This window comes from Manihot esculenta, chromosome 3 (genome assembly GCF_001659605.2).
Source record: "Manihot esculenta cultivar AM560-2 chromosome 3, M.esculenta_v8, whole genome shotgun sequence".
NCBI classification, from domain to species: Eukaryota; Viridiplantae; Streptophyta; class Magnoliopsida; order Malpighiales; family Euphorbiaceae; genus Manihot; species Manihot esculenta.
In genome coordinates this window covers 4,600,203-4,621,753 of record NC_035163.2, presented here as the reverse complement: position 1 = coordinate 4,621,753, position 21,551 = coordinate 4,600,203, and the positions used below count along the sequence as shown (strand labels likewise).

At 32.3% G+C, this 21,551-nt stretch overlaps 2 protein-coding genes across 4 annotated transcripts; one reads left to right on the top strand and one right to left on the bottom strand.

The window, feature by feature from the left end:
- Window positions 1-8,141: 8,141 nt before the first annotated feature.
- On the bottom strand, window positions 8,142-10,807 carry LOC110610474 (cytokinin riboside 5'-monophosphate phosphoribohydrolase LOG8). Its single transcript, XM_021750410.2, has 7 exons — window positions 10,298-10,807; window positions 9,775-9,872; window positions 9,611-9,641; window positions 9,260-9,359; window positions 9,025-9,095; window positions 8,807-8,950; window positions 8,142-8,440 (listed from the first exon to the last, which is right to left on the bottom strand). The coding sequence occupies exons 1-7, from the start codon at window positions 10,412-10,414 to the stop codon at window positions 8,348-8,350; spliced, it is 654 nt and encodes a 217-aa protein (XP_021606102.1). The 5' UTR covers window positions 10,415-10,807; the 3' UTR covers window positions 8,142-8,347.
- Window positions 10,808-16,532: 5,725 nt separating this feature from the next.
- LOC110611329 (mitochondrial carrier protein CoAc1) lies at window positions 16,533-21,466 on the top strand. 3 transcript variants are annotated; one of them, XM_043955136.1, is made up of 8 exons: window positions 16,533-16,759; window positions 17,512-17,567; window positions 18,056-18,141; window positions 18,216-18,423; window positions 19,584-19,716; window positions 20,276-20,460; window positions 20,831-20,959; window positions 21,101-21,466. In XM_043955136.1, the coding sequence occupies exons 4-8, from the start codon at window positions 18,268-18,270 to the stop codon at window positions 21,191-21,193; spliced, it is 696 nt and encodes a 231-aa protein (XP_043811071.1). In that variant the 5' UTR covers window positions 16,533-16,759; window positions 17,512-17,567; window positions 18,056-18,141; window positions 18,216-18,267; the 3' UTR covers window positions 21,194-21,466. The 3 variants fall into 3 exon arrangements, with proteins under 3 accessions (XP_043811071.1, XP_021607276.1, XP_021607274.1); XM_021751584.2 differs by having other exon boundaries at window positions 17,487-17,567; XM_021751582.2 differs by having other exon boundaries at window positions 17,071-17,567.
- The last annotated feature ends 85 nt before the right edge of the window (window positions 21,467-21,551 follow it).

Below are 21,551 nucleotides of genomic sequence, written 5' to 3'. Positions count from 1 at the left end.
TAGAATCAGGTTCTTTTAATTCTTAATGCAATAATTGGATTAAATTCTAGGAGCGTCTCCTACGGTTGTCCAAGAGTTAGGGCTAGTTAACGAGCGTCTCTTAACTAGTTTAAAATTAAGAAAGGATTGGATACCTGAAGCGTCTTCGATATCTATAACTGGTTTACTAATTAATTCGAGATTATTTTGTATCCGTGATCAACCCATAAAATCTGGAACTAAAATTATTCCTTTAACTGAATGTGTCTCATCTTGATTCTCTCTTTTAAATTTAAATTGATTCTTCTTTTAAATTGATTTTATTTATTCCTCTATATTCAAAACCCCCCATTTTATTTTTATTTAATTTATTTCATTCGATAGAATTAATCTATTTAACCGGTCTCTGTGGGATCGACCCTGCTTACCATTATCGCAAATTTTATTTTAAAGCAGGAATTTATTTTTGGTGGTTTCGACACCCATCAAATTTTGGCGCCGTTGCCGGGGACTGGTTCTAAATTGTTTTATTAATTCTTTTTGAATGACACGTTCTAATCTTGCAGGTAGCCTTGAGTTCAACCCAGAAATTGAGAAAACCGCAAGGAAACTGAGAAAAGAGGCTAAACAGCGAAACAAAGATCTCTCATCATCCAGCATTGAGGAACAACTCCCTATTGAAGCACAGGTTGCTGCAATTGAAGAGGAGATCGCGGTTGAAGAACAGGTTATTGTCGACGAACAGGTCGCGGGCACGGAGGAAACAGCATCTGACCCGGACGATACCTCTGGTGAGTCTGACGTGGAAGAGAAAATGGCTGAAGAACAAGCAATACAGGATGTTGACAATGTGGATGACCCTCAACCCCTGTGCATCGTGTATCCTGCACTAAATGCACCACTTGAGCTAAAATCAGGATTAATTCATCTCCTCCCCATCTTTAGAGGAATTGAAAGGGAAGATCCTCATAGACATTTGAAAGAGTTCCATGTGGTATGTTCCAGCATGAGACCACAAGGAGTTACAGAAGAACAAATCAAGCTAAGGGCATTTCCTTTTTCTCTAGCTGACAATGCAAAAGACTGGTTGTACTACCTACCTCCGCGTTCAGTTACTACATGGGGAGAAATGGTAAAATTATTTTTAGATCGATTCTTCCCCATTTCTAGAGCATCTGCAATAAGAAGAGAAATATCAGGAATTAAACAAAAGGAAACAGAAACTCTCCATGACTATTGGGAGAGATTTAAACGTCTATGTGCTAGCAGTCCTAGGCATGAAATCTCAGATAAACAACTTATGCTTCATTTTTATGAGGGACTCACGACCATGGAAAGACGGATGATAGATGCTGCAAGTGGCGGTGCGATACGCAAAAGACCACCCCGAGAAGCTAGGGAATTGATATCTACGATGGCTGCAAATTCACAACAATTTGTACCTGTACAAGACTCTCATAGGACAGTTTCTGAGGTAAGCAATTATTCTGTTGAGTCTAAACTTTCTCATCTAACCAATTTAGTTGAAAATCTTGTTGCAGAAAAGGTACAACAAGCCAAAGCTTGTGGAATTTGCGCTAATACGGGTCATCCCACTGATATGTGCCCATCACTTCAAGAGGACGACCAGCATGTGGATGCTGTCAATGGGTTCCTAGGTCCTCCACAAAAAGAGTACGATCCTTTCTCAAATACATATAACCCAGGATGGCGAAGCCACCCAAATTTTAGCTATAAACAGCAAAATTTTCAAAGCTATCAACCTAAACAATTTCAGCAACAAGTGTCTTCAACTAATTCAGGTATGTCCTTGGAAGATATTGTTAAAAGTTTGGCAACTAATACTCAACAATTTCAACAGGAGACCCGGATGAGTATTCGCAACTTGGAAACACAAATCAGTCAATTGGCAGTATCGGTGAACAAATTGGAAAATCAAGGTAAATTGCCTTCTCAGACCACAGTGAACCCTAAGCAGAATGTATGTGCCGTTACACTCAGAAGTGAAAAAGAACTGCAGGACGATCCTCATCAGGTAAGTCGCGGGCACGACAATCCTCATCAGGTAAGTCGCGGGCACGACAATCCTCATCAGGTAAGTTGTGGGCACAATCGCAGTACAAATCTAGAAACCAAGATGATCGTCCCTGAACAAGATAAATCAGCTTCAGCACCTGAGCAATCTGAACCTCTGATCATTAAACCTCCTTTTCCTCAGAGATTAGCTAGGTCCAAACAAGAGAAAGAAGAAAAGGAGGTCCTTGAGACATTTCGTAAGGTAGAAGTCAATATACCTTTACTTGATGCAATTAAACAGGTACCTCGCTATGCGAAGTTCTTAAAGGAATTATGCACAAATAAAAAAAAGTTAGTAGGCTACCAAAAGGTTTGTATGGATGAAAAGGTATCTGCTGTTTTTCAAAGTAAAATGCCTACCAAATGCAAAGACCAAGGTATATTCACTATACCTATTAAAATTGGCAATATTGGTGTGAAAAAAGCAATGTTTGATTTAGGTGCATCAATAAATATCATGCCTTTATCAGTTTTTCAATCTTTGAATGCCGGTCCATTAAAAGAAACGGGTGTGGTGATTCAGTTGGCTGATCGCTCTATTGTTTATCCTGATGGGGTGTTAGAGAATGTTTTAGTGCAAGTAGATAATTTAATATTCCCTGCTGATTTTTATGTGATTCCTATGGAGGATAATAAATCCTCAAATTCTTATGATATTTTGCTAGGGAGACCCTTTTTATCTACTGCTAGAACAAAAATAAATGTTTATGATGGCATTCTCACCATGGAGTTTGATGGGGAAATCATTGAATTTAATGTTTATGATGATGTGAAACACCCCAATAATGTTTCTAGTGTGTGTAGAGTGGATGCCAGTGAACTTCTAGTTCAGCAAGTGCTTAAATTGAAATATGGAGATGAGTTGAATACTAAACTTTGTGAGAATTTTGGAAAATCCAACTCAATGAATATGAAGGAAAATTTTGATTGTTTAAAAGAAGTGGTATATGAATTAAAAGCAAACAAATCGTTACACCATATTGCTTCTATTGAGGAACCACCTAATATTCATACTAAATTTTCAGCTTCTATTGTGCAGGGAATAAAAGTGGAACATAAATCATTGCCTGGTCAACCACCTCCATTCATAAATGAGAATCGCACTTCACACAGTTTGAAATTACCATTCGAACAAGTATTTCTTAAGCCATTTTATAAAGGGTTTAAGGTGGAACCAGCTAAAGAGATCACTTTCAGTGATCCAACACCAATTGTCTGATAGCCATGATATTCCAATGAAGTCTAGCTACGACTATAAACTAGAACTACTCATGCCATTCTCTAGTTAGATTTTAATTCTTTTGTTTAAAAAAAATTAAAATAAAATTTTTATAGGGGTATGTTTGTGTTTTTGGTTATGCCCATAACCAACTCTATGATGGGTAAAATAAAAAAAAAAAAAAAAAAAAAAGAAAACTCTCTATTTTGATCTTTATTTATTTTTGTTTTATTTGTTTCATTTATTTTTTTTTATATTTCTTAGTTTTCTTTTCCAGTCGTAAATGTTTTACAGGTCTGTAATTTTTATTTTTATTTTTTATTTTTATTTATTATTATTATTATTTTTTTTTTTTTTTGGGTGTAGGAGGTAGTATTATAGTTGGTTTTCCTTTTTACTATTTATTTTTACTCTTCCTACACCTAACTCAATTCTCTCTTCTCTCTCCTATAGTAGCCGCACATCATATACTCTCATGGCATCTAAACGCATATCCTCCTCCACCACTACTGATGGCCGCGAGTTCGCACCTTCAATGGGCGCAACCCGTCACATGACATCCTTCCGGGTCTTATTCTAAACTCTATTCCTATTTCTTTATTTATTTATTTTTTTTGTTGTGACCCAAGTGTGGGGGGAATAGCTGAACGTATATATGCTTTGGCTGTTTTTTTTTTCTTTATCACATTGAGGACATTGTGATCCAAGTGTGGGGGAGAGTCTTTCACTTATTTTTGTTTTAATTGTTCTTTTTGTTTTATTTGATTTGTTTATCTGCCTAAAGGAAAAAATAATAATAATAATAATAATAAAGGTTTAAAAAATTAAAAATAAAAAATAAAATAAAAATTGACTTTCAGAGTTAAATTGAATTATTTTAGGTAGCTGGCATAAATATCATTCTCTTATCTTTTTATGCAGATCATTGAGAGATTCTAGCATTTTATTTATGGTTTGAAATGTGCAAACTTATGTTTAAGTGAATGAATATTGCTTGATAAAAGACCAATAGTACATTCTGAAATTCTACTTTAACCTACTGCAGTGAGTCTTGATACTACTATCTAGGGAACTAATGTAAAAAAAAAAAAAATTAATTTCTTTTTGAGTGGTTTACCAACATTAACTGGTTCAAATGGTACGGCATTTGAATCCCTTAAGCAAGGGATGTCTCTTGTGGATGGAAAAAGTTAGTGGTTGGGAGAATTATACCCCGTAGGGGCCGTCAATAATTCGAAACATACCACTAATAATATGGTTTACCATCACTGGTTGGTTTGGGTGGGTCGGACCCATTCCCCTTAAGTAAGGGATGTCCCTTGTGAATGGAGCAAATCAGTGTTGGGAGAGTATACCCTCGTAGGAGCCGAAAAAATCTCGAACCAAAACCATAGGAAGAAAAAAAATAAAAAATAAAAAAATAAAAAGTGGATTCCTGGTTCCCTGGTAAAAATTATAATTTTAAAAGACTTTCTTAGTTGTTGGGTACATGTTTCTTTATGCACTAAGTTTGCTACATTTCAGCTTTTGAAGATTGTGTTGGTATTTCTTTTATGATTTGTATACATTGATGAGATTTTGCTGTGAAATGCGGGTTATTTGAAATAAGTTGAGTTAACTTTGTGAGCCATTGATTATGGGTAGTTTTTTGGGTTTTTTCTGTTAATGAGTACATACTTGAGGGCAAGTCTGATCTAAGTGTGGGGGATTTGATAATATGCATAATTATGCAACTTTAATATTACAAATTATCTAGATATTGAGTTTGATTTTATTTAAAATAGATTGATTTGTTTAAATTTCGTTATCTTGGTAGGATTGGAGGATAATAAGAAAAATCCAATTGGGAACCCACATTCTGAGATAAAAGGTGGCCACAATCAAATTCATAAAAGGATACTCTAGATAAGCTGTGTTATGAACTGCGTTATGGGCACAATCATACTTGACAAACAAAGCCAGCTTCAAACCCGGGAATCAAACAGATAAATCTTATCTGCCAAACTGTACTCAATTTTGATTTTAGATACTTATATTTGGGTTAGGACTGTACTACGAGGCTTCAACAGGCTTAAAAAGGCAGACGGAGGCGGTGAAGATATTGCTTTGAGGCGACGCATTCATGCCGTTAGTGTGAGCCATCTCCAGTCCGATCTTTGACAAACAAGAATCCAGATGTAGCATGAAGTCGATTCAGCCTCACCTGCAATGAAACCATGCATCTCCGTATCTAAAGGTCGACAATGGAAAACAGGACACTAAAAAAAGGAAGTACGAACCTCCAAACGATCAAGTCTGCCCCATCACCTAAGTCATGAAAAATCCTCCAGTCGAACAAACCCAACAAAAGGGGAATTCGACCTCATGAGATTCGATTTCTCTTTCCCCAGAGCGTCCCCTTGAAGCACAAGCACACAGATGGATGAAGTTGTAAACAAGACATTAAAGCACAACCCAACACAAGGCAAATACTGAGAGAATCCTCCTCAAATAAGCTTAATATGTCAAAACAAAATAAAAGAAAAATCAAAGACAAAATAAAAACTATACAACCTCATCTCATCTGGTAGGGGGAGGAAAATTCACTGCCAAATAAGGTGGAAGAAGACCCCCTTTACACGAAAAGGGCAAGGGCGACTGCAGATCGACAGAGACAAAACCTTTTATTGCGAAAATAGGTGAATACAACAAGTACCATCAAAAATTTTATTTTTGGACCAAAACAGGCAAAGTATGGAATACCACAAAGAAAAAGTGTTTCTAATAAAAAAATATGTCTTTGTCGTTAGAACATGTTTTGTTAAATCATCCATAAGAACCATATTTTCACTCTTGTATGGAGAAAAACAAAGAAGAGCTTCCATTAGAATTAATAATGGATCCAGATCCTAAGAACAATAATGCTTTCAAATACTACCATTGCTTTGAAACGAGTACTTTTGGGGAAAAAAAAACCCTAAAAGTTCACAAGGCAAGAAAAAAGCATCATGGTCTGGTAAAAAACAGCAATGGAAAAAGCATAGAAAAGGACTGTACTATGAGGACCCCTAAACAGGCAAAACCAAGGGGAGATCCATGTGGGTTGCAGTTGGCAATGGCAACTTCACAATAAAGCCAATCTTTACCCAATGAGGATCCAAATGATTTTTCCACAAGTGACAAGTCAAATGGGCTCCAAACATTCTGGACAATTTGCTTTGCTGTGTTATTGTTTTCGCCATTTCCAATAATTTCAAGTTCAATACTCCAAACACCAACATTTTACTCTCAATCATTGTCCCTGCTTTCTGCTTTTTGGATGACACTGTTGCCCAAGCAAAGCATGGATTTTCAGCCAATTGAATGCTCTCTCTATCCTTTGCCATATTTTCCTTTGTGATCATTTGCTGCAATTGGCCAGTCTGTTTCGCTCATCCCAATACCCCAACAAATTGAAGGCAACTCACTTATAATGGAATTATTTGCATGACATTTACTGTTCTCCTCGAAAATGGAGGTCCAGTAGGGTTGCAGACCTTCTCAGTTATAAAAATTAAGTACATCGAGGTTCCAGTCCCAATCTTCATTTCCATTTTTTTTTTAAAAAGAATTAATTCGAATAAAAATTCGAATAATTTATGGGGTATTTCTTGAAATAGTAAAATTCATAATTTAATATCTACTTTTTAAACTAATTTGAATAAAATTTTGATTTTTTTTATATTCGTATATATTTTAGAATTCAGATTTTTTATTAATTTAAATAACATTGATTTTAAAATGGGCTGTCTCTCTTACACTTCTTTCAAGAAAGTCCAAATTTAAGATTTAAAATGGACTGTCACCTACTTGCAGGTGACAATCTGCAGCAACTCTTCTCTCTTCCATTAATATTTTCCTTAAGCCTTATATGCTTTTAACCTTGTCTTTCTTTTATTTTCTTAGTTATCTATCTTATCTATTGTGGCCGTCTGCTCTACCATTTCTCTGCAGTTCTGCCCAATATCCATTTGATGGTTTGAGATTTTTGGTTCTTGGGAGGAGAATAGCCATCAGCTTGTAGGAATTCAAATCTTGACTAAATCTACGAAGTCTCCAAGCTCTCTGATCTATCCAGTCTCTGCAATACCATGGAGCCAAAACGAAAGTCGGGCACCTGCATATCGCCGAGCTTGTTCCTGTGTTATGGAGTTCTTAGGACAGCGGCCGTACGAGGAATAGCAATAGTCCTCATGGACCTCATTTTGATTTATTGTAAAGCACATGACAGGAGCTTCTGGTGAAAGAGTTGCTTCAAGTCACATTAGTGGAACATGTGAAAGAAATGATTAAAAGACTTGTGGCCTAATATTCCAGACTTTTTGCAGTTAGGATAAGCTAATAAATTCCAGTTGTTATCAACTTACTTATCCTGTCAGTATCTTAAATCAATACCTAGTAGACTTTTATCACATGTCCTACCTTGCAGATGCTTCCAACTAAAGAATTCTATCAAAAAGGTGCTGCAAATTAATTTTCAAATCTGAACTCATTCCAAAACCGATTGTAGATTACCTAAATTCATCCTATTGTAGTTCGGCTGGGTGAATACCAAAAAATACCCGACTCGTTACCATCCTTGAGCTGTATTAGAAGTCCAACAATATTAAAACTGCAACACCATGATCAAGTGCTACCATGGAGCTCTCTTCTTCAATGAACTTGTATAGAACTTCACTCAAAATTTTCAACATAGTTAGACTAAGAAGTCACATCAATTCGCTTAGAATCTAAGGCTTAGTCCCCAACACCCAGGTACTCCCAAGCCAACCCACTTAGTCCACTTAAGTCACTGCATTGTGGGACCATCTCATTTCACATTTAAAATGAAAACCTTAGGAAGTGGTAATGACTAAATATGGCCACATACAGTGGCTTTATTGACCAGAAACAATAGGAAGTTGTGAAACAGCAAGGATAATTCTAATAGAATTCAAATCATTGAAACGACAACAGTACCATGTAGCCCCACTTGAAAAAGATTCTTGTACACAACTCGAATGATGATGAAGTACATCAGGAATCAATTTAAGTGAATGACCTACCACCAATGGTTCACTGTTCATTATGTTGTGTTGGATAATTACCCAGTTGCTCCATATTCCAGCTTTCATGTGAAGCAACTTGCTGATGGGAAGGAGTGTATTGCTGCAAAATAATTCCAGGACAAGTTCAGTGTGCTATTACAATAAAAAGGTTCCACTAGTCCATTTTCTTAATTAGTATCATTACTGGAAAATTCCAGAACAAAATTTTCAATTTTCTCCGATATCTGGTCAAATAATAGGCTTTAAACAACAACGGTTGGTGTTGCTACCAGTTAAAATTACACTACAAAGCAAGCAAGAAAAGGGAAGGTAAATAGGAATGTTTTTCTTTTCTTGTGAGAACCAGCCAAATCATTTTTATACGTATTTTTCTTCTTCTTTTTTTCCCTACCTTTTTTTTTCGGCAGGGGTTAAAGTGGCAATTAGAAGTAAACTTCCTCTTAAATGCTAGTATTTGAGATTATACCTCCATCAATTCCAGAAGTTCTTTGGCTGTTGGAGCAGAGACAAATATATTACGAGCACCAGGCTTTATAAAACCTTCTTCAACACCATTGTCAAACAATGCAAGCAAACAATTATAGTAACCATCAATATTTAGCAGGCCAACCTGTCCATAGAACTAACTGGTTACAATATAAAAGTGAAACAGCCAAACGTAAAGAAGAATAATCAACGAGTTACCGGTTTCTTATGAATTCCAAGTTGTGACCATGTGATCATCTCTAGTAGCTCTTCCATGGTTCCATATCCTCCTAAAAAAGATTCAATTATTAGTACTTGCAAGCACAACGCCTCAAAATACTGAAACAAGTATTTTAAAGACACAACTATCGTGTTTATTTCAGCCAGTAAGGAACAAGACTCTGCTGCTAAATTTCATTCGTTCATAGTTAATGAGATTTTCAAAGGTTAGTACCAGGAAGAGCAATAAAGGCATCAGCTTCTCTGGCCATAGCAGCTTTACGCTCATGCATGTCTGAAACAGTTCTTACTTCACCAACAGTTTCACCAGATATCTGTTGTTGCCAATAATAATTAAATGATTAACAATTGATAGAAGTTGTACAACCACTAAGTTATGCAACTACTTTTTGTCAAAGAGTCCTGATAAGGATTAGAATGAACGTAAAATATAAACAATTAAACTGAGAAAACCAGAAACATATCAATCTCAAACTATATCAGTCCAAAAGATTTCAAAAGTAGACAAGATATTTGAAGGAAGCATGATAGCAAAAGACAAGCACAAAATGGTTAGTAAAGATACCTCAAGAGGCATGAGTGCTCTAGGAATGATCCTGCATTGAAAGAAAAATTATAAACTTAGCACTGTGATACGCCAACGCCAAAGCACACCTCGCTTGCATTTCAATAAAAGCTCAAAAGCTGATAAATATGATGTATATTCTTCAGAAATAGTTTCTTTATTACCCAAGAACATGGCAGCCTCCATCATACACTTTCTGAGATATCAAACCCATCAGCCCAACACTACCTCCACCATAAACAAGGTCTATCTTTCTTTTCACCTGTAATTCACACCCACTATAAGCAGACAGACAGAAATTTGCTCAAAATTCACAAAACCCGATTCCCAACTCATTCAGTGAAGCAAGAAATCATACACATAGCGAGCGTTTTGAGACCACAGAACAAAACAATCAAAGAAATGACATCCTCTTAGGAAACAGAGAAAATCCAATCCAATACACAAAATCATCCATGTTATAACAAAATCACATGGATAGAAAACGATTAGCAGAATTCATTCTTACAAAGAACAACCCCATTATCGAAAGAAGCAAACTTGGTTCTATACATCAAAAACCTAATCCACAGCAGCTAAAGATACACAGACAAGAATGAAGAAAATAGGTGGTTCCTTTTAGAACAGGCAACTGGTATCGTAGTTAATGAAAATAAAATCTAATAGAGTGCAGGTGAAATAACAAACCAGTTCATCGCCTAATTCAATAGCAGCATCACTGAAGACTTGTCTGTAGCCAGAGTTGCTTCCACAGAACACACACATCCTCCTGAACTTGCTTCTTAATTTGTTTGATTCTTCCATTGACAATCTCTATTTAATACAATCTTTAATCTTTCTCAATTCAATCAGAAAACCATTTGAATAAAGAACAAAAGAAAATAAAAACAAAAATTAAAAAAAAAAGAAGAAGAAGAAGAAGAAAACAAGAAAAGACAAAAAGAAGCAAACGATTAACGTAAAGGAAATCTTTTGCTGATAGATATTAATTGCAACAACCAAAACTTTTTGAGGAATCAATGATAAAATAAGAAATCAGCAGAAAAAACAATCTGGGCTGATCTTGAATTCGAAATAAAAAAAAAAAAATAGAAAACAAATTAGAGAAAGCTGAAGGTCTTCCTCTCTTATATACATGGAGGAGAACATGAGAAGCCCACATGCTCCATTCCCTTTCTCATCCAACGTCTCTCTGTCGGCTTCAAAGATTTATTATTCAACAATTAAGTAACTAATGATTTTCTTTTCCTCAGTATTATTTTTTTAATTTTTAATTTTTATTTAAAATAAAATTTATTTAAATTAAGGAAGGAAGGGTAAAAGAAGGCAAAAACGAAATTAAAATAGCTTGTAAAAAGAGGTCAAGTCAATTATAGAATGGATTTTATTCACATAATGCCTTTATGTATTTATAGATGTCTCTTTCTACAATGGTCCTAAAAGTGTTGTATAGGAAGATGTCTCTTTCAAACATGAAGGCAGGTGTGTGTGCTCAATGAATTGGACAAATCATCCACATGTTATATGGCCCAAGCTAGTTCACTCATATTTCACATATTTAACCCTAATTTTATTATTATTTTTTTTTTACAAAGTGGACATTTCATAACCTAATATAAGTTATGATTAGGTTTCAATCATGATGTGTCTTATTCTTATGCTTTGCAAAATCCCTTTGTTTATTTGAAATTATTTATTTGCATTTCCTCTTTCTTTGAGCGTTATTTAATTTAAATTAAAAAAATTGAATGAATTGAATTAATTTAAAATTCAGTTCAGTTTTTTATTTATTTTGGTTTCGATTAATTTTTAATTTTAAAAATTTCAATTATTTTAATTGATTTAATTTTAATAATTTTTTTTAAATTATAAGAATCAAATAGTAAAATATGTAACGATTAAAATTAATGAAAGGACTAATTAATAAATTTTTTAAAATATTAAAATTATTTAAATATATTTTTAAAAATTGAAAAATTAACTATTGAATTTACTCATAATATAAGCACTAAATAATAAATTTTTCTAAATATAAATTATATAAAGATCAAAATAGAAGTTTTACTTCTACGATGTTCCTAAAATATTTTTCTTATCCTTAAAAAGGAAAGTATTTTTTTCCAACTTTGAAAATAAAATTTTCTTTACTACTATTGAATTAGCATTCAAAATCTTCATTTTCCAGAAAAGGAAAATTTTATGAAAAAAATGTGCATCCACTATTTATTATATTTCTCGCTAGGTATTATATTTATTGACCGAGAGAAAATATTATGATAAAATATTAATAAATTTTTTTATTCTTTATTTATTTTTAATAGAAAAAAATGAAAAAATTATTTTGTTGATGAAAAAAAAGATAATCACGTTTTAATATATTTTTTAAAATATAAAAACTAACTTGTTAATAAAGAGACTAAATAATAAATCTCTCATTTTTTAATTATACTCCTCTTATAAATATTGAATTTTATTAAATATTAAAAAATATTTTAAATATTTATTTAAAAAAATAATATTTAATGAGAGATTATTTTTAAAATAAAATAAAATTTGGAATGGGTAGACAGAGTTTATATTATTTCTCTTTCGCTTATAATTTTTATTTATTTTTTAATTATTTTAAAATTATATTCATTTATATATTATTATAATATAAAAATATATAATAATTTTAAAATAATTAAAAATATGAATAAAAATTATAGAAGGAAGAGAAAACAAAATTATTATTGAGAAATAATATTAGACTCTTCCAATCCACTCCAAACTTTCACAAGGCCTTAAGGACTTCATTTTGTAATGCCCAATTACCCATTGGACCAAATTAACTCAATTCCAGGTCCATCCTTCTCAACATTGCTAATAATAAATTACTTTTAGATTTTTTAATTTTGTTAAGATTAATTATTTTTTTAGTTTAATTTAAACGTTTTTATATTTTTTAAATTAAATTCTTTGATTTTTCTATTAAAAGATATTAATTAATTTATTTTAGATTTCAGTATTTATATATTTAATTTTTATAATTATTTAATTATATATATTATTTAATTTCTCAAAATTTTATTTGATTTAATTAGATTTTTATGTTTTTAATATAATTATTATGATACCGAATATAACAATAATAATAATAAAACAAATGAAAAACAGAGGATCCAGATACCCACTGAAGATATACATAGAAAGGCACAGGAAATTGATGCCATTTCTGACATGATATAGGAATCTGATACTTTTAGCTGAAATAACAAAACGGTCTTATAGTTTTAGAATTTTCAAAATGTAACTAACTTAACCGTCATTTCTCCCGAGTGTTATATTGCAATATCCTCTGCTTGTAAACTCATCAACCATAAATGAAAATAACTCTCAATTTTGTTTTTCTGTAACTTAATTATGCAATCCAAAATACCCACCTTAAACCAAATTATGAGCTTTTTTTTTTTATAAATCAGGTCACATGTAAAAAATATATCTCAAATCATATATTCAATAAAATTTTTTTCGAATTTCGGTGATCAACAAGTTTATTCGATACTTAAAGTATCGAATAAGCTTGTTTGCTTTTCTCACTGGCAAAGAAAAGCTTGTTTGACATTGTTAATATCGAATAAATTCGTCAGCTTTCATCGCTGACGTGTCGCAGGACACGTTAGCGACGTTCGACACCAAATGTGTTTAATTGAGCCATGTCATCTTCGAGTATAAAGAATTTCTGCATTCCAATTAGTGCAGGGATTCAAAGAATGTGATTGACGCATTAGACACTTATAGTGTCCGATATTTTGTTGCATGCAAGCGCCATGCGAGTGCTTGCATTCAGAGAGCTTTCCACATGTACCTGCTCTTACCTAGCGAGAGTTCAAATTTAGCTTTAAGAAGCCAAAGTTCCTCTTCCCACATTCTCTTCTTCTTCACCCTGCACTCTTCTCTTCTTCTTCTTTATTTGTTGCGGAAAGTATTATTTTTCACCGTAAATAACTGTAACATTTTTTTTCTATTTTTTCTCTAATGTAAACTAAATTTATAGACTTCTTTAATTTATTTCATCTTATTACCAGTTATGTTTAAAATTCTTTACTCTTTTTTAAAACTATATATATATATAATTTTAAAATATATATATATTTATTTTTTTAAATATATAGAAAAAGGATTTTTAATTGTGTTTTGGTAATGTATAAATAATTTTCTTTAATTATTTAGATCAAAAATTTATATAATTATGATTTTCTTTTATTATTTATTATTTAGATCGAAAATTTATATAATTATGATTTTCTTTTATTATTTAGATCGAAAATTTATATAATTATAATTTAGTGTAGTAAAAAATTATTATAATTTTTATTAAAGAATTTATATAATTGTATTTTATATTGTAAAAATTTTTTTAGTGTAGTGATAAAATTTTTAATGTGATATAGTGGAAAAATTATAATATTGATTATTTAATTTAGTTTATAATAAATTAATAAATGTTATTTGGTATAGTAAAAAAATTTACTGTGGTTTAGTGTAGTAGAAATTTATATTTCATCATTTAATATGGTGATTGAATATTTATTGTGATGATAGAATAAATTTAGTAATTGTATTTTAGTGTAGTACAAATTTTTTATTATGATTTAGTATGAAAATATAATATTTGATTATTTAATTTAGTTTTAAAATATATAATGTGATTTAGTTAGAATAAATTAATAATACTTATTTAGTGTAGTAAAAACAATTTAGTGTGATTTAAGTATAGTGTAAATTTATAATTGATCATTTAATATGGTGATTGAATATTTATTGTGATTTTGAACAGAATAAATTTAATAATTATATTTTAGTGTGTTGTAAAATTTTTTATTGTGATTTAAATGGAAAAATTTAATATTGATTATTTAATTTAATTTTAAAATATATAATGTGATTTAAATATAATAAATTAATAAATGTTATTTAGTGCAGTAAAAAAAAAATTTATTGTGATTTATTGTAATAGCAATTTATATTTCATCATTTAATGCAGTGATAAAATATTTCTTGTGATTTAGTATAATAATTTATTAATTTAATATAATAATTTATTATTTATAAGTAAATATGGAGGGACGATGCGATCGTCATAATTATATTTTGTCAGGTCCTAATAACCATTGTTATTATATGCATAATCAGAATATCGATATGAAATTATATGTCAACAATTTATAGAAATTGAGGTGATAGATTATAGAAGAATTGGTACCATCTTGTATATGGATGAAATTTCAAAGTAAATTATATGGATGAAATTTCAAAGTAAATTATATATCACCTACGGTGTATGGGTTTTTATGCATTATACGCCTAGGTTTTTTTTATTTTGAATTGACACTTAATTACTGTTTTTGTTGAGCGGTAGTGAACAGAGACCTACACATATATGTTTCTAAAGGGAAAGATGACTATCACTCTTCAAGATGTCGGATTGATTATTAGATTGCCGGTTGATGATACAGCTGTTATAGACCGATCACGTCACTGTTGGCCGATATTATATCAAGTATTATTAGGTATTATTTTAACTAATAATGCCATTAGAGGATGTTATTTGAAGATAAATTGGCTAGCTGAGAGTTCAGTCAACTTCTAACAAATATTGATGAGAAAGTTGTTCAGAGATTTATGCGATTATATATTATGAGTCATTGAATTTGTTTTTAGTGATACATCTGGTCCTCGTATAAATCTCATATTTTTACCATTACTGTCCGATTTGGAAGAGCCGATAATTATAGACAGAGTAGAGTATGTCTAGCATAGTTGTATAGATAATTGTATAATGCAACAAATCCTGATGTTGTTAATATGATTGGTACGTTGTTTATACTTCAAATATGAGCATGAAATTGAATTATAACAATAGTGCGACGATGGCTAATTGAGTATTACATCATAATGCTCCCCTAGACACAGTAGGTACGTGATATTTTAACTTTTTTACTTTTTTTTTATATAATTGAATATTTAATAATATAATATATTATATAGGTGGAGTAATACCAGATTATTGAGGTTGTTATCCATGTTCTAGCGGAGCTGCAATATCAATTAGATCAACTGAGCAGGTAATAAATTGAAATAAAATTATTAATTTAATACTAAATTGATTTATTAGTAACACTTATATATTAATTTCATGTAATTTGAGAATCACATACTGAAACTCTAATTGAGTTACTTCTCGAATACTATTGCAAAAAAAAAGAAATTTAAAGAGTTGTTGTTCTACTGCTATATTTTCACATCATAAAGTGGTATCAATTAGATCGTGTAATATAACAGTTTAGTATGCAAGAGCATATTTTAGCCGAACCATAATAATTTTTCACGCTATATGATTTTGATTTGTATAATAGTGATATTAATTAAGTGAAAGTGCATTCTCAATTTCTAAGGGTGCTCCTATTAGAATGCTCATATGGAGGAAATGAGAGTGCTATCTTGGGAGAGAAAAGTGAGAGAAAAGTTTGAAAATAACTAAATATGATATTTTTGAAAATTTAAGGATAGAATTATAATTTTATTCTAAATGCTATTTTTATTTTTAATATTTTCTTTCCATTATCCAAATACAACGATAATAAATAATTTTTCTTTTTAATTATTATTTTTTTATTATTTTATTTTTTTCCATCTAAAAAGAGTAGTTTTATAAATAGTTGGTTAACTTTTTATAATTTTAGGATATAAATGTTAAACTTTTATCACTTTATGAAATCTGTTAATAAGGTAAGTTTTATTTTATAAAAGAAAATACAAAATTATAGTTAAAAATTAAAAAAAAATGATGAAATTATATTAAACAAGAAACAAAAATTAATTGCAAATTACAATTTCAAAATATATTTTGAAAAGAGAAATATGTGTTCACAATCACCATCACAGAGGGAGGCCAACACCGAAACTTGCTCTCAGTTTCATAAACAAATAGCAAAGCTCCCGCTTGTGAAGAATAAATACGAGACGAAGACCAAGGGAAACAGAAATAAGCGTTGGAGAAGCCTCTCCTTCCACTTTCATTGGATAACGGGATTTCATGGTCTTGCTTCTGCTAAGCCTTGTTATCCCGTTACCCAATCCACTCAATTCTTCTTCTTCCTCTACTTGGTAGGTTTCTTTCATGATTTCTATGGTCCAGTCTTTGCTGTTGTTTTCATTCATTTAATGTTTCTTGATATAATGAGTTTCTAAACATTATAACGATTCATTTCTGGCTCAATTCTATAAAGGGTCTGGATTATTTTATCAAATTTATGGGATTTGGTTTTGTTTGAATTTGGGTTGATTTATTTAATAATGGTTGTAGTTTTTGTTTGTTGTCTGGATTATTTTACCAAATTTATGGGATTTTTGTTTTGTTTGAATTTGGGTTGATTTCTTTGGTAATGGTTGTAATTTTGAACCTGGTGTAATTGTAGATTCATGGGAGAATAGCGGGATTGAAAGGATTTGCTTGCTGGATGTGATTGATTTCTCTAACCTATTGATGCATCTTATTATTAGTAGTATTAAAGAGGAGGATCGGCTTGTGAACTTGCCCAATTCTTTTCTGGGTTTTCTCACGCCATCGAATTTACCTTTTGAACGAAAGGCCTTCTCATTTTGTATCCGTAGAGATAGATTGGATAAGGAGTTTTTCAAGCTGCAGGGTGGCTAATTGTTGATTCGTCGACTTCACTAATTTATTGGTTTTTGAGTTTGGATTCAATTGGAATTTTTTAAAATGGATTCTACACAAGGGTCTGCATTGTCTGCTAATGTGGCCAGTTTGGTTGATGGTTCACATGCTGGCCAACAGTTCTCTTACATTGATACTATGCCTGTTTATGTTAAGGAGCTTATTGCTGGTGGTGCTGCAGGAGGATTTGCCAAGACTGCTGTTGCACCTCTTGAAAGGACTAAAATACTCTTGCAGGTGAAGCTTCCTGCTGATTTTTCAGAAATTTGTGGATTTTATGTCAATGGGTATTTCCTTTGGATTCAAGTATTTGATCACTTGATAATGGATGCGTTTCTTTTTGAACATTTTTTTAGTTAAATTGCTCTGTACTTTTGCTGAAAATATTTCTCTTACAATTAATTAAACAAAAACTACTTGGAAGGTGTTTGATATGATTCATTTTACCTTTTGGAGCTTGCACTCGGTCATATATGTTATGAATGTACAAGATCAGTATTGGTTGAGATGCTTGATTTTAACACTCATAATTATGTTGCTTGTTCTGAATATCTGAATCAATTTCATGTCGATGTGAAAGAAGATTGGATATGGAAATCTGGTGCTACTTTGGCATATCCAATTAGCTGTATGGTTATTGCTTTTTCCAGAATTCTCTGTTTCTAAGTTTTCTGATCAAATTTGTGCTTCTGTATAGTTCTCCTAACTTTCTCTTTATTTTGCAGACAAGAACTGAAGGATTTCAATCTCTTGGGGTGTCTCAGTCATTGAAGAAAATATTAAAGCATGAGGGAATATATGGCTTTTATAGGTGAGTTTAGTCATCTACATATTATCTCTTTCACTGAGAGATTAACAATAATTCACGCTTGTGTCTTCTTGTAGGGGAAATGGAGCTAGTGTCATTCGGATTGTTCCTTATGCTGCCTTACACTTCATGACATATGAGCGGTACCGTGGTTGGATCTTGAATAATTGTCCTGCTTTAGGCTCAGGGCCTGTTGTAGATTTATTAGCTGGTTCAGTGGCTGGAGGAACAGCTGTTATGTGCACATATCCCTTGGATTTGGCTCGCACTAAACTTGCTTATCAGGTAATTAGCTTTGATAGTTGTTGATGAGGCTTTTAAATTTATTGGACATTGGTGAGACTTGGGAGTCTTTGGAATATTGGTTTGAGGGCTTGCAATTTTGCTCCATTTTATCAATCAAATTTAGACTTTTTTTAATGTGCCTCGCTTGGTCTGTGCTTTCTAAGTAGTGAACAGGGATTGGTCTTTGATGGTGATAAGATTCTGTCTGAACTCTTTCCTGTGATGGTGATAAGAATTATAGAATCATCACGACATTTTGGAACTACAGATATTAAAAGTTAGACCATTGTTTCAAGCAATATGAACTTCTAGAACTTGCACTTTATTCTTTATTATAAACACCACTACTTATTTAGTTTTCCAGAAGGGATACTAAAATATCAGAGAAAGGAACGCAGACATTGCTCATTTCTAGCATAAATCGGAACGCTGACTGCTAATTATAAGCGTTTCATGATCTAGGAACACATGTGGTGCTTTCTTATATTCACTCGTATTGGACAATTTAAGTTTATTTGTTTGTTTTTAGTCATATTTTAGTTTGATTTTATTGTAAAATTGATTGATTTTATTCTTGTAATTGGTACCTGGGACTTTAAGTATCCAGTGTTAGTTGACATGTTAACTTTTAATGTTTCTTGAGGTTTTGAACGAGGTCACTTTATACACTCTGGATGCACATGATAAGATAAAAACATCATAGGCATTATGGTCAGATGCTTTGGAGCCTTGATGCTTCATAATAAGAAATTATATACTTTTTGTTGCAACACCTCCTCCATGCTCCCTTTCCTGGATGTATGGGAAGGATTAATATGAAAGTGCATGTTTGTGATGATTAAGTGCTTGAAAGTTAAAATATTTTATGCAAATATTTGGATGTAGATGTGACTTGTGAAAGTTAATGATTAGGCAACGATATCTTTTTGAGCTGTGTTTTTATACCCACAGTAGATAGGAGATGTTTGCAAATGGACAACCTAAAAATATTATTTCCATGAAATAATAATAGAATATACTTTTAAAACTTCTTGGTTCTCTGATTGATCTGTACTTAGAGATACACTTGAACTGTATATATATTCTGTTGGTGAGTCCAAAAACTTTCAATTTCATCATGTGATATTCTCTCTTTGATTAAATTCCTAATGGTTCTATAGGTTTCGGACACAAGTGCAAGTTACAGATCCAGCATGAGAAGTGTATGTGCTCAACCTGCTTGTGGTGGCCTAAAAGATGTACTTACAAGTGTTCACAAGGAAGGGGGAACACGTGCACTGTATCGAGGAATAGGTGAGTATATGCTTGTTTTCTTTCAGTGTGTTTTGGAAAATCTTGTAACTCGGGGGTTGGATTTAGGCGAGTCAGCATTCATGAGCCTGATCTTACTCTCAACTATTCTTTGGTCAGTCTTGGGCCTTGTAAGGCCCAATCTATTACTGGCATGATTACTTGGCATTAAATAATATGGCCAGGCTCAGGTGTCAACAGCAGCTCAAAGCTAAGATGGGCTCTGTGTAGACCCAATGGACCAACATGTTGATCCTTAATTTGGGTCTAGTCTTGGGCCAACCCATGCCAATCCTACCCCCTCTATGATATCACTAATGATTAAATAGTTTATGAAGAATTTTCTTATCAGGCTCGTGATATTCAGAAACATCTGTTTCTGTGTGTGTGACTTTGCCCTCTAACGTCAATTGGTTTGTTAATGTTTATTCATTAATCTTGGAATAGTTCACATGCATGAGTTCAATTAGAGTCTCGTGTATTGTTATTGCAATTACTGACTGTTGAAAAAATCAACTACCAAATGGATCATTAGTAATAATATATATATATATTTTATCAGGTCCTACAATTATCGGGATCCTTCCTTATGCTGGTTTGAAGTTCTACGTTTATGAGGAACTTAAGTGTCACATTCCTGAAGAGCATCAAAAGTCCATTGTGATGCGTCTTTCATGTGGAGCTCTTGCTGGATTGTTTGGGCAGACCGTCACATACCCATTAGATGTTGTTAGGAGACAGATGCAGGTATTATATAATACTCAGACACTCATTTTATGATGGGTTGGTTGGTAATTCCAGGCAAAGTATGGATGAGCATAAGGTGTTGATGTCTAATTGTATTTAGATTTTAGATTGGCTACTCTCAGTCTGATTCTTATGGCACCTAATTGCCATGTTGGTTGATCATTTGATATTCAGATCATTTTCTAGGCTCTTCATCTGATGGCAAAGTAGGTCAAACTCACTGTAGCCAGGATTCAATTTTGGCATAAGATATTTTACAATGCGTTTAGAATAGAAAAGGGTTAAATATCAGCATGCATTGAAATGAATTTTTGAACAGGAATTTTATATATCTGAAGTTCTAAAACAGATGAGGAATGTGACATGACAGGTTGAACATTTGCAACCTTCAATTCAAGGTCATGTTAGATACCGAAGCACGTGGGATGGCCTGTCCAAAATTGTCCGAAATCAAGGATGGAAACAGTTATATGCTGGCTTGAGCATTAATTATATCAAGGTAATTCCTATACTTAGAATTCTAACTAGTTTCTCATCTACGAAATAAAATATTGGATGGATTAGGATGTTAATCATTCATGAGAAGATTTTTCGATCTAGAATGCTCTGTTCTGATAAATTTCACTGTTTTGCTTATCAGATTGTTCCCTCTGTGGCTATTGGCTTTACTGCATATGACATGATGAAGATTTGGCTTCGAATTCCACCTCGACAGAAGTCGCAATCTGGATAAGTCTCTGATCAATTAACTTAACAACTACCTGAAACAGCTTGTACTAGTCATTAGTGATACCTATTTGTTGTGCAAATGTAAAATGGGTCAGACAAGCATATGAAAGGGTATCTATGTAGGTGTGAAGGCTCAGCAAAATTATGTATAGTTATGATTGTCAAATTGTCTGAGCAGAATTAGTTTATGCTGATCAATCAATTTAAATGATCATTGCCATAGGCTTGTAACTACCAATTTCTAATCAAGATAAAGACTTTGACAGTGATAGTGAAACCTTCTGCTCTTCTGGTACAATTTTCATATGCTTGAATCGATATCGCCAATTACCCACCGTATGGATTGTTAAGATATGTTTGAA

Excerpts from the sequence above, each read along its gene's own strand:
- LOC110610474 (XM_021750410.2), bottom strand. The coding sequence starts at position 10,414 with ATGGAAGAATCAAACAAATTAAGAAGCAAGTTCAGGAGGATGTGTGTG. Across the intron at positions 9,873-10,297 it reads TTGAATTAGGCGATGAACTG|GTGAAAAGAAAGATAGACCT; the intron begins GTTTGTTATTTC and ends TGTGAATTACAG. Across the intron at positions 9,360-9,610 it reads GAGCACTCATGCCTCTTGAG|ATATCTGGTGAAACTGTTGG; the intron begins GTATCTTTACTA and ends TGGCAACAACAG.
- LOC110611329 (XM_021751582.2), top strand. The coding sequence starts at position 17,376 with ATGGATTCTACACAAGGGTCTGCATTGTCTGCTAATGTGGCCAGTTTG. Across the intron at positions 20,461-20,830 it reads TTGTTAGGAGACAGATGCAG|GTTGAACATTTGCAACCTTC; the intron begins GTATTATATAAT and ends GTGACATGACAG. Across the intron at positions 20,960-21,100 it reads TGAGCATTAATTATATCAAG|ATTGTTCCCTCTGTGGCTAT; the intron begins GTAATTCCTATA and ends TTTGCTTATCAG.